This window comes from Drosophila simulans, chromosome 2L, assembly GCF_016746395.2.
Source record: "Drosophila simulans strain w501 chromosome 2L, Prin_Dsim_3.1, whole genome shotgun sequence".
NCBI classification, from domain to species: domain Eukaryota; kingdom Metazoa; phylum Arthropoda; class Insecta; order Diptera; family Drosophilidae; genus Drosophila; species Drosophila simulans.
In genome coordinates, this window is record NC_052520.2 from 864,637 (window position 1) to 876,651 (window position 12,015).

The window sequence follows — 12,015 nt, forward strand, 5'->3', positions numbered from 1 at the left end:
TTTGGCCACATCTTTCGAAAGGCACTACGGAGAATTAGAGCTGGTCACACTGGCTTGTCTGGATCCAGATTTCAGCTCGTCAACAATTGCGCACTAAATTTTCAGTAAAAACAAACAAGTTGGTCGTGCGGAGACATCGAGAACACAGCACACGAGCAGCCATGACAATTCTGGGAAAACTGCGGGGACAGCCCACGGACCAGGAGAAGGTGCCCCTGCCCATGAACCTCAACGACGAGGCGCTCATGCACCATGGCTCCCTAATCGCAGTGAGTTTAGCTTGGCATCGCATCTGCGATATGTGTCCTTATTTTTGCGCAATCGTGCTGTGTCCTTGTCCGCCCCTCGCGCCCTGCCCGCCTCCGTGTCCTTCGTCCTGCGGCCCGAGAGCCACAAGTCTCGTGGTGGGTGGGTGGATGGATTCCGAATCGGAATCACTAATTCGGAACCCATTCCGAATTACAGCCTCAGCAGCAGCAGCTCGCCATCGATTTTTCCCCGCCCAAGCTCCGCACTCCTTGGTGTCCTTGTGGCCCCGTGCTTCCCCTAACCCCCCTGCCCGCATGCAACCCCTGCTCCACTCCAAGTGACGTGTGCCCATTCACTTTCCTGGGCTCTCCGCGCCAAGGACTCGCTCGCTCGCTCCCCGAGGTCAGCGCGGAGGGTTTTCCTGTTGCTGGTGGAGATTGGCCCTGACGGCTGGGGAAAGCCACTTTCGGTGCCAGTTGCAGCCCTTTGTGTGCTGCTGGCGCTGTGCACTTTGACCTCGATTCGTGTGCACGGGTATCCAGAGAAAGTCGTGTCTTATCAGCTTGGCACCTAATCAATCCCAGCTGCCAGCTCCCATCTCCCAGCATATTTGCCCATCTGCATGCTGTATCGGTTTTATACGATTCGCATAGCCAGCAGTTCACTGCTGCAACTCGAACATTAGCGATTAATAAATGCAGAGATATATATACAACTATTCATTTCCATATGAGTTATACACTACATAGTCGAATGAGGTCCACTCTAGTGCATGCAAATGCCTTCAATTGATTAATTTGTTGCAAGTGAATCTCTTCTGACCCCTCAGACTAATCTCTCGCTAACGACGTATCTTCCGAGTCAATTTGGACTTAGCAATGCAATTTGCATTGTTTATAGAACAAGAAAAGGCATTGCAGTGAAAAATTATCTTGCTGAGCTGGCGGAAAATATAAATGTGTGATTAATATTCAGCAAGCTCAAACCTTTCGACTTGTGGAACTTGCACTATCAACATTTCAGTCAACTGTCTTTTATATGTATTTTTCTACGACTTATCGTCGTTTTTATGACTTTCCACTGGAACAATGGGTGATAAGGAGACCGATATAACAAGTCGGTCATTTTAGATAGCTTCAGATTGTAAATAAAACTGTTACTTTCCATAGCAATTTCTTGTTTCTCCGAAATTGCAATTGACTCTCAAAGGAGTATATTGTTAAACCCCCATTTTTCTCCAACAGCCCAAGGTCGCTTACAGCGACAATGAAGCCGACGCGGAATCCATGGTCTTCAACCGGCCGCAGCACCATTGCATTAAGTCCTTTCTGCTGTTCCTGATCGCCGTGGTCGTGATGCTCCTGGGTGTCCTGGGCGGATGGACCCTGTACCGAGTGTACGCTCCGTCGCACAGCAGCATGCGCTACCACGCCCTGTGCGAGATTCCCTATCCGGAGGACTCGATGGAGATGGCGCGGGTCTACCCGCGCACCGTGGAACCGTTCGCCCTGAACTGGCGCTCCTTGCTGCCCGAGCTCGCACAACCGATGCCCAACAGTGGATCGCTGGACGAGAGCCACTTCCGCGAGGACATCGAACTGGACGGCGACAGCGATGACGAGGGCTACGCACGCGTGGACGTGCCCGACTTCAAGGATGGACGTAGAGGTCGCTTCATGCACGACTTCAAGGAGAACCAGTCGGCCATTATCGACACCACCACCGGACGGTGCTTCATCATGCCCTTGGATCGGGACACGACCCTGCCCCCGACCAGCTTCGTGGATCTCATGAAGAAGATGAGCACTGGCTACTACAACATAGATACGGAGCGCGTGCGGCGCCAGATGCGCGTGGTCACGCCCCGCATCACCGATGTTTCGCTCATCTCGGAGCGGATTGCCAACGAGTGCTTCGATATGAAGGTGTACATGATGGAGAAGTTCGTCTCAGGCGGTGAGTACCAATGGCTTAGAGGTGCCAGCAACTTACTGATCCATTCCCATTCCTTGACCCATTGCAGTCTCTAAGAGATCGGCCGATCCGCTGCCGGAGTCAGCCAAGTACGCCGAGTTCATGGGCAAGGGCGTCATCGAGTACGACTTGGCCAACATCGCCGAGGTGGATGCCTACGAGGCCAACGAGGCTAGGCAACAGGCCTGAGCTTTGGAGAAGGAGGATCTTTTAAGCTACAACACCCATATGATAACACAACCTAAACAAATTATTACTTAGAATCGATTTATACATACACAGAGTCATGCCTACAAGTCTAGATCTGGTTACCACTGGTTAGCAGGACACACACCCACTCCGGGTGGATATATCATCATTGGCCAAGCGAGTTTAGCAAATTATAGACCCTAGTAAGGAAGCATAACGAAAATGTACCTAGAACGCAATCAAAAGCGATCGACGAAATTGTGACAAATACGTGAAATGTATTAGCCTCGAGGGCGAATTGAGAGGATGTGGAGAGATCGGATCGGATTACGGATCGGTACACGCGCACAGACACTGCGGCATTCCAAGTACATATTTTATATATATGCTCTTAAACTCTATTCTAACAATTAATGTATAGAACGGATTCAGATCGAAGCTATTTACAGCAAAAACAACCTGAGGGCGGACAACACGGCATGCGTAAGAGAAACAAGTAAATTAATCTAAATGTTCTTTAAACTACTTACATGTATTAAACGCGAATTTGTGATCTTTAGCAGTGTGATCTTTATTGGTTGGGCTGCCACTGGCACTGCCACTGGTATTTTCGACTGGAGTATACTTTAAGTCAACTTATCTAAAACAAACAGCTTAATCTAGAAGAACGTCTTGCACAAGGCAATGGTGTGATCCACTCCGTAGGCCACTTTGGTTACCTTTCCGTTGATGGCCGCCTTGAAGGGGAAGAACTGGTCCTTCTTGTGGCCCAGTCCCAGATGCCCGAACCTGTTCTTGCCCCACATGAAGAGATCTCCGTCCGAGTTGACGGCGCCCATGTGAAACACGCCGCATCCGATGGAAACCACTGTTGTTTCGTTGCTGAAGTCATTTCGTCCAAATAAAGGCGGCAACAGATGCTGTGGCTTGGATGTTTGCTCCACGAAGGGTCCGAAGCCGAGGATGCCAAAGCCCCAGGTGTACACCAGACCCTGGTCGTTGAGAGCCATGCAAAATGAGCCTCCCGCAGCCACATCCTTGATTTTTCCGATGGACTTCGTTAATTTGAGAGCTCTGGGGATATTTATTTGGGTTTCCGCCAGCTCTGAGTCATCTAGCTGTCCGTACTCCGAATTGCCCCAGCCAAAGGCATCGCCCGCCTCGTTAAGAGCCAAAACGCAGTCCGAGGAGCAGCTGAGCCGCACAATCTTCTCCTTTTCCACATCTCCTCCAATCAGGGTTATCTGCCCGGCAGTGTGGTAGTTTCCCTGACCTGTTTGACCATCCGCACCCCAGCCACATGTGTAAATGCGTCCCTTTTTGGTAAGAAACATGCTGTGGTCCTGGCCGCACTCCACCTGGACCACCTCGTCCTCCTTGCCGCATATATCTTCCTGTGATATCCTGTGGATCAGGGCACTCTTGCTGTACCGTTCCTCCTCGATGATGGAGCGGCCACATTGGCCGTACGCATTGTTTCCCAGGGTGAAAATGGTTCCGTTTTGGGTCAGAACCACCAGGTGAGCTCTACCCGCCGACATGCTCTTCACACGCATGTCCTCGTCTGTTTCTCCCTGGACTCTCGGCAGTTTAATGGCTGTGGGATAGATGATCACGTCCAGGTTGGCCGGATCATTGGGATTTCCCTTCACCTGGAAACCCAGTTGGGAGTCGGTGTTCAAACCGCTGCCAAAGAGAGTCTCTCCGTCATCTCTTTTCACGGCGTAGACCGTGAATCCGTAGCCGGCGGCCACATCCGTGATTTCGTTGTTGTTGGAGAACTGCAAGCGGGTGGGATGATGCACCATCTCCGTGTAGCGTTCCTTGGCCTTCTTGACGTTGGTCTGGAGACCGAGGGCGCCGGTTTCCTGAAAGCCCCACACGTAAACTCGGTGCTCATGGCTGTCCGTTGTCTTCGGCGAGTACTCCTTTATCTTCGACTTGTCCTGCGCCAGCACACTCCTCTTCGCCTTGGCGGTGTACGATCTGCTGATGCCAAGCAGAATTCTCCGGGTTTTCAGCATGGTATTCCGGGTAAAACCAACCATGTAATCCAAAATCATAACAAAAACGCCACTCGATATCGATAGATCCGATGACCGGACAAGTGTTGCACAGCGCGCAAGGTATTTATCGATAGTTTGCTAACAAATACCGCTGTTACGCCACCTGACAGCCCTGGTCGTGGTCAATCGCAATCGCCTTCCGCATATCGAAATCGGATGGGCGACGTGAAAGAAACGGCTCCGGCGAAATCATTAAAATTTAATTAGTTAACCGCAAGGGAGCGCTGCAAAATTGTGCAAACAATTTGCCACTTAACGCAGTTAACGTGTGCGGTAATCAGAAGCGTGGTAAAGCGTTTATTTGCCAGGATTTGTGTGTTTTTCAATCGCGGCAGCAGCATATGTACACACACACACGCTCACCCCCGCCCCACTCACACAAACACACTCTCAGCTAGGTGTATTATAATTAAAGTTGTGTTTTAAGTGTGTGTAAAGTGCAATAGCCCAGTGGAAAGTGGAAGTGAAATAGAGTGCGTTCCAGGAGTTCCAGGAGCAGTGTCTTAGCCCATGTCTTCCACTCCCAAATCCTGAGGATTGCCAAGGGTTAAGACCGAGAAATACTGACTCCGACTTCCCGGATAAGGATACGGATACGGATAAGGAGTGCCAGGATAAGGAGATCCAGGAGGAATATAGGAGTTGCCAGTCCAACCGCTTCGTCTCCGGTAGGTACACACAAAATATTCGGCTGCTCCTTTTTAGCTCCTGTTCGAATCTCTCTCGGCTCTCTCTCTCTCTCTCTCTCTTGACCTGCGCTCTCTCTTTCTCTCGCCCTCGTCACCTGGTGGTGCGTAGTCCTTTGGCTCGGTCCACCACCCTCCTAGTGGGCGGTGCTGCAACCCTTAGCCCTCCGCTTCCCATCACCATTTTTTGGGTAACCATGGTCGTGTTTACGGCTAACTGTGCCACCGATATATATGTATGAATGTACCATTTCCCTTGTCCAGATGGATGTAACAGATAAATCGCGAAGATGCTTCACTTACCATATATCTATAAAATATGTTCCTTGCCCAAAAGCCTGTCCCAGGTACAAAAGCTTGTACTCTTAACAACACTGGGAACGAGTCCTGCCATCCTTTGCAGGACGAGAAGTCCACCCTCTCGTTGCCAAAAAGCCACCACCTCGCAGAGATTTTGCGCAGCATCTCTGAACCAAACGGCCGGCAAATGTCGCAAACTCCCTCGGCAACAAAAGCCAGAAAAATACAAAAAACAAAACCGAAACCGAACCCCCATTCGAATCCCATTCCCCAGCAAAAGCATCTACTTAATCAACTCGGGAGTAGACTCCCAGCCCCCTGAGTGAGTGATCTTATGTAAACAGGCTGCCCTTTGCCTCCCACGCCCCGACATCCAGATAAGAGTGCCCCACTTTTAGTTCCTCCATGGCTGCCCCATCCATCCACCCAAGTCGTAACTCAATGTTATAGACCCAAATGCTCCCATTTCGGGGCCACCGATTCGTTCGTGATGGCTTTTCTTGGGGACCAGTGGCTATACTCCCTCGCCTGGAACCGATCTTCAACCAATACGCAGACACAGCACGGGGAAACAAACTTTCCGCCTCATAAACTTGTGGGCTTGTCCCCCAAGCACGTGCAACTCTTTCTTTCTCTCAGCGAAAAGACGAACTGCTGTCAGGAAAACAATGAGCGAGTGCACCGGAAAAAACATATATGTTTGTCATACGGGAAGCTAAGAAATCATACCACATTAATCATTCTTTAAAAAAATATATATTCATTTCTTGCAATAGCATTAATGAATCTTATGAAATTATTCAAGTTCATATAACATTTTTTGACAATTTCTCACGATAACAAGTAGCTTATCATTAAGTTCCTTCCGATTTCTTCGGCTTTTATCAGCAGTGTAATGTCAATGTCTCGGCTGTTGGGCTTATGCAAGCGCAAACAATAACAAAACAATCGCCAAGCCAAAGAAATCCAAACACCACTTCGAATCCGACGGTGGTGCATTTCAGTTCATTGGCAGCCAGCCAGCCAGGCGTTTCATGTTTACCAAGTCCCCAAGCGAACCGAACTGAACCGCCCCCTTATCACTCGAGCATTTGCACAAACATAATCTTTTTCGGGTTCTTTCTCCGTTTCTATCTGGGTTCGGTTACGGTTACGGTTTCACTCCCGCTTTCTCCGCTCAAAAAATAGGGAAAACAGACAATTCACACAATAGTGAATCACTTTGCGACCAGTTCTCCGGTTGAACATGGAACTTCTCCGTATCTCTGGCTAACGCAAAAACCTTTGACTAATCGATGGTAAAGTAAACAAAAACACTCGTTATCACATGGAGATTATTATGGCAACAATTCGAACAGGAAGCTCGATTAGAATTTTACCGGAGAAACAAATTTGCCTGCATTTCTTGTTATATACGGATGGGTCAGTTGCTAATGGAACTGCACCGAACTGGCAGAATTGAATGGAATTGTAGTAGAGCTCTCGAAAACACTTTCAGCTGACTCAGCCTCTCGTGTATGAGCTAACAGTCATTGAAAAGCGAAACCAAGATTGGCCTAGAGTCAAAGACCGAGTAGAGCGTTTTCTCAGCGTGGCCCACACTTATTGATTTTTAATTATCCAAAGATGGCCCTCGGCTATGACATTGACTTTGATTTTGTTGGCTCGCCAACCTGGCCAACGAACTCGGGAAGCCTCTCTAGAGATCTCTGAACGGAATAACCTTCTCTGCCGCCCGCTAACTGCCTTATGTCACTCGGTAAATCTCGGCCAAGAAACCAATTTCCCAATACCGCCGACCATTCCCGTTCGTGACTCATTGCGGTCGAATGTCTCAGTTGATTTCTGTGTCTTTCTTGGCCTGAAATGGCCCGGATTTTGAGTCTCTGGTTCTCCAGCCTCGGTGAGGCTGCCCCGGTGAACAAATCAATACCCGATGGCTACACATTCGCTCGCCTGGCAATTGGATTCAATTGAGTGGAGTCAGGCGGAGGCAACTTTCACTTGTACAGATTTTAATTGCCCCACAACTGGAATGGCCAGATCCCTCAGCCCCCATAACCATCTCCCGCTCAAATAATCATCATCATGATCATCACAACACAAACACTCCACTCATTCATCTTCATATTCATCGCCGGCTCGCTGACCCCAAAAACAAACATTCATCTCTCGGCTAATTTTGAGTTGATTTCCTATTTGGTATTTCGTGTTTGAGTACTTGCATTGTATTTTTTAAGCTAATCATTTTCACGCTCTTTAGCTTCTTCAGTGCTAAACAATTAAGCCTAATTTGCATATATCATTTGCTCTCTTTTTCTTTCATTCTTCGTTCGTTGCTTATGTTATTGCGTTGCTTATGTTTACGTTGCCACGCCTGCGCTTCCGCCCACGCTCACGCCCATTCGCCCCCTGAAACCACGCCCACAGCAATTATGCATTGGCTAGAGGCGGTTTGCAGCAAGCTTAGAGTGCCAGCGAGCAACTGCAACACATAACCAAACCATCAAAGACTTGTTGTTCATCAACTCCAACCCCAACTCCAAGTCCACCAACACTGAGCCACCGCCTCTTGCCTCCAGGAGCAGCACCAGGAGCACCAGGGCAGTCCCAGCTGGAGGAGCAGGAATCCCCCCGCGGCGGAGGAGCAGCCAGTCTGGAATGTTGGAACACCCCCAGCGGTTCGTGCGCAACATCCCCGACTCCTCAGCCAGTTCGCAGCAGTATCCGCAGCAGCAGCAGCATCCGCCACAGCTGCCGCAGCACCAGAATCTGAATCTCAACCAGAATCAGAACCTGAACCAGAATCAGATCTACCAGTACCGTCCCCAGGTGCCCGTGCCCGTTCCCGGCTCACCTGCCCACCACCAGCGGCACTCTTCGCTCTCCCAGCAACAGCAGTTGCACCACCACCGCACCCTGTCCACCGCCTCCTCCTGCAGCGCCCAGCACAAAAGTGTGACCTTCGGCCAGCCAGCGCTCGACTGCGGCGGCAACGGCAGCGGAAGCGCCAACGGAAGCGGTAGCGGCAACTCCTCCAGTGGCAGTGCCGCCGGCAACGCTGGAACCCAATCAATGGCGGGCAACATGAAGCACGGTGAGCAACTGCAACACAATAACCTCACAGCGAGAAAAGCATTGGGTGTAGTAAAACAATCTAGGATTTTTATGCTAACGAAATTGAGGTTCTGTCATACTGGCCCATTTTGCTTTTCTAACTGTGTGTGCACTTGGTGCTCTTCTAACCCTTCCTGTTACTCAATCCGCAGGCAAATCTCAGGACGACGTCTGCTACGTGGTAGCCAAGTACGACTATGCGGCGCAGGGTGCCCAGGAGCTGGATCTGCGCAAGAACGAGCGCTACCTGCTGCTGGACGACTCCAAGCACTGGTGGCGCGTCCAGAACAGCCGCAACCAGTCCGGCTACGTGCCAAGCAACTATGTGAAGAAGGAGAAGCCCTCGCTCTTCGACAGGTGCGTCAGATTCCTGGCCCGACTAAACCTAAGCGTTCTTCTTGCTCTGATTTCAGCAGAATTTTGCCCTCTATATCTGTATCTGTATCCGTATCCGTAGATGTATCTGTATCTCTATCGCGTTCAAATACCCGCCTCCACCTTTTGCTTTGGTTATCGTAATTTAACTTATAACTGCTTTCGGCTTTTGTATTTTGTATTTCGAAACAACAAATTCGTTTTGATTTCGTTGTCTGTCGAGCTCTCCCTGCCCCTTAAAACTAAAGATCCACTAACACCCAAACCAACTAGGGCTAGTCTAACCCAACTTAAAACCGCCAATGAAGTCCAATCATAAAACTTCATCCCAATACTGATCGTGAATATTTTGATCTATGATTTCTGTGCAGCATCAAGAAGAAGGTGAAAAAGGGCTCCGGATCGAAGACACTGCCCAATTGTTCGCCTTCGCGACAGGTCGAGAGTCCAACCATGTCGCGCCGACTGCCCCCAGATCCCGCAGAGGCCATCGGAACGGCTGTGGTCAAGTATAACTATCAGGCCCAGCAGCCCGATGAACTTTCGCTGACCAAGGGCACACGAATCCTCATCCTGGAGAAGTCCAACGACGGATGGTGGCGTGGACAGAGCGGCAATTCCGTCGGCTGGTTCCCCAGCAATTACACAACGGAGGATTGTGATAACGACGGCGAGATCCACACCTACGCCATGGCCGAGAACGTGCTTGATATTGTGGTGAGTATATGGACGTGTTCTCAAAATAAGTCCATTCACATCATCTTAAGAGGTTGTCATTATTGGCTAATAACAATTATTTTCAACTATATAGGTCGCGCTGTACAGCTTCACGTCGAACAACGACCAGGAGCTCTCGTTCGAGAAGGGCGATCGCTTGGAGATCGTGGATCGGCCCGCCTCCGATCCGGACTGGTACAAAGCTCGCAACAATCAGGGCCAAGTCGGTTTAGTTCCACGCAATTATCTCCAAGAGTTGAACGACTACCTGGCCACGCCCTATCGCAATACGAGTGCCAGTGCAGGAAACGGAAACGGAGGAGGAAGTAATGGCGGCGCAGGAGGTGGCGGAGGAAACGACTCCATGGAGCGACGCAATGAGGGTAACAAGCCGGCGGCGCAATCCTCCGGCCAGCCAATCGAACGGCCAAATCTGGCGGGCAAGTCGTGGTACTATGGAGCCATCACCCGTAGCCAGTGCGACACGGTGCTTAACGGCCACGGGCACGATGGCGACTTCCTCATCAGAGACAGTGAGACTAACGTGAGTGGAATCCGCAATTGAAGTGCCATAACATAGTTCCGCACGAATTCTTTGTATGTATTAACGAATTCATCCTTCCTTGCAGATGGGAGACTATTCGGTTTCGTTGAAGGCCCCAGGGCGCAACAAGCACTTCCGCGTGCACGTGGAGCAGAATATGTACTGCATTGGGCAGAGGAAGTTCCACTCGCTGGACCAACTGGTCGATCACTACCAAAGAGCGCCCATCTACACGAACAAGCAGGGCGAAAAGCTGTATCTGGTGCGATCGCTGCCGAAAGCCAATGGCACGTAAGCAGGCCCAGGACTAGGGCAGAGAAATCTCAGCATTCATATTACCCGTATTCAACAACACACATATGCAACACAAAGATATACCAAGGCTAACTTGTAGGCAGCTCAGCTCAGCGCGACGTGTAGTTCAATATAATTCGGTTTGGATATTCAATTATAGACTCAGTTTTGGATTAGATCAGACCAGCGTGTGTATATAGATTGGTTGGTTCAACGCGACCCGTACATATAGCCACGGCCAAAGGACCTTTTTGTACTTTTATATAATTGAATTAACTAAATTAACGCTTAATTACCGCATTGGCTATGTTAACGAGAAACTCAAGAACTCATCATTGCATTCGATTCGATTTGAGCAAATCTAGATGTCAACATGCAATACATAACATATTTACATACCGTACATGTGCACATATTATACTATATTCTAAAGCAAAGTTGTAGCTTCCCTATGTACACAGAGAAAAGAGGCCGCTTTTAATCAGAACACTCGAACATGTAATATGAGATATGATATGATATATGATATGATGTCTATTATCCACGCGTTAACCATAAGCAAATGTGTACGATCGTAACCAATCCGCATAGATATCGATTTCGTGTATGTACATACATAGGTGAGACATCCTGATCCTGGATCCAGGACACTCAACCCACAAAGCCAGAGTGAGGAATACGCTCCTACAGTCATTTTTGTTATTTATCCATTTAATTATCGACTACGACATAACCACGCAAAACAAAGCAAAACAAATACACTTGATATCTCCGCGCGGAGTCTGCTCCCCGCATTATTATAAACATAATCTAATCGTTTGCTGGCGTGGAGGAGGACGGCGTATTAGCCATACTGTACAGTTGATGCAATGCTAACCTAGGCACTCTTTCATCTCTAGATATACGTGTACTCTTATTTACGATACGATTACGATTACGAGTAGAACGCAGCGATTCCAGCTTTAACTTTTGTTTTGAATTATTGCTATTATTTGTTTTTCTACGTTTACGGTTCATTATGACAATTGCGATTATTATTTTGTTTTTATTTAGCTCTAGGAAAGTAATTAGCGAAGGAACGGAACGATAGGAAGGAGTGGCTGCCAGTTAAATGACTTTCGACTTTCTTTCACATGCGAATTTTTAAATTATAAATCTACATTATACGACTACGTAACATAAAACTTAAATAATTTATGGTAATTTAAACAATTGCTAAACCAACTAGTACTAAAGACGAAGAGAACAAACTAGAAATTATACCGAAACGGAAATGAATAAAAATACATTCAAATAAACCAAACGGCCTGCTTTCGTTACTTACCCATTGGAATTACCATCAGTAGCATACTTTTCGGAGTCTGTGATTCCATTCCGGAGTTTGGAAATGCTACTGATTAGAAACAGGAAAGTCCTGTACCCCAATCTCTTAACATGTCAGATTGCTACACTGTCATTGAACAACTGATGCACAGTACTTGTACCCATCTTTTTTGTCAAGAGA

The 12,015-nt window shown here is 48.5% G+C and overlaps 3 protein-coding genes across 5 annotated transcripts; 2 read left to right on the plus strand and 1 right to left on the minus strand.

The window, feature by feature from the left end:
* Positions 1-39: 39 nt before the first annotated feature.
* Positions 40-2,971, plus strand: LOC27207783 (integral membrane protein 2B). Of its 2 annotated transcripts, XR_006541909.1 has the most exons (4): positions 40-269; positions 1,494-2,205; positions 2,273-2,780; positions 2,834-2,971. XR_006541909.1 is itself a non-coding variant. In XM_044923276.1 (3 exons), exons 1-3 carry the CDS (start codon positions 162-164, stop codon positions 2,410-2,412), a joined length of 960 nt encoding a protein of 319 aa, XP_044779211.1. In that variant the 5' UTR covers positions 40-161; the 3' UTR covers positions 2,413-2,971. The 2 variants fall into 2 exon arrangements, 1 of the variants encoding a protein (XP_044779211.1); XM_044923276.1 differs by having other exon boundaries at positions 2,273-2,971.
* LOC27208192 (RCC1-like G exchanging factor-like protein) lies at positions 2,963-4,528 on the minus strand. The gene has a single exon (XM_016183805.3). It carries the CDS (start codon positions 4,473-4,475, stop codon positions 3,072-3,074), a length of 1,404 nt encoding a protein of 467 aa, XP_016022951.1. The 5' UTR covers positions 4,476-4,528; the 3' UTR covers positions 2,963-3,071.
* Positions 4,529-4,574: 46 nt separating this feature from the next.
* LOC6730502 (cytoplasmic protein NCK1) lies at positions 4,575-11,814 on the plus strand. Of its 2 annotated transcripts, none has more exons than XM_016179339.3 (6): positions 4,575-5,146; positions 7,895-8,561; positions 8,734-8,938; positions 9,328-9,673; positions 9,768-10,217; positions 10,303-11,814. In XM_016179339.3, the coding sequence occupies exons 2-6, from the start codon at positions 8,126-8,128 to the stop codon at positions 10,510-10,512; spliced, it is 1,647 nt and encodes a 548-aa protein (XP_016022952.1). In that variant the 5' UTR covers positions 4,575-5,146; positions 7,895-8,125; the 3' UTR covers positions 10,513-11,814. The 2 variants fall into 2 exon arrangements, with proteins under 2 accessions (XP_016022952.1, XP_016022953.1); XM_016179340.3 differs by having other exon boundaries at positions 8,047-8,561.
* The last annotated feature ends 201 nt before the right edge of the window (positions 11,815-12,015 follow it).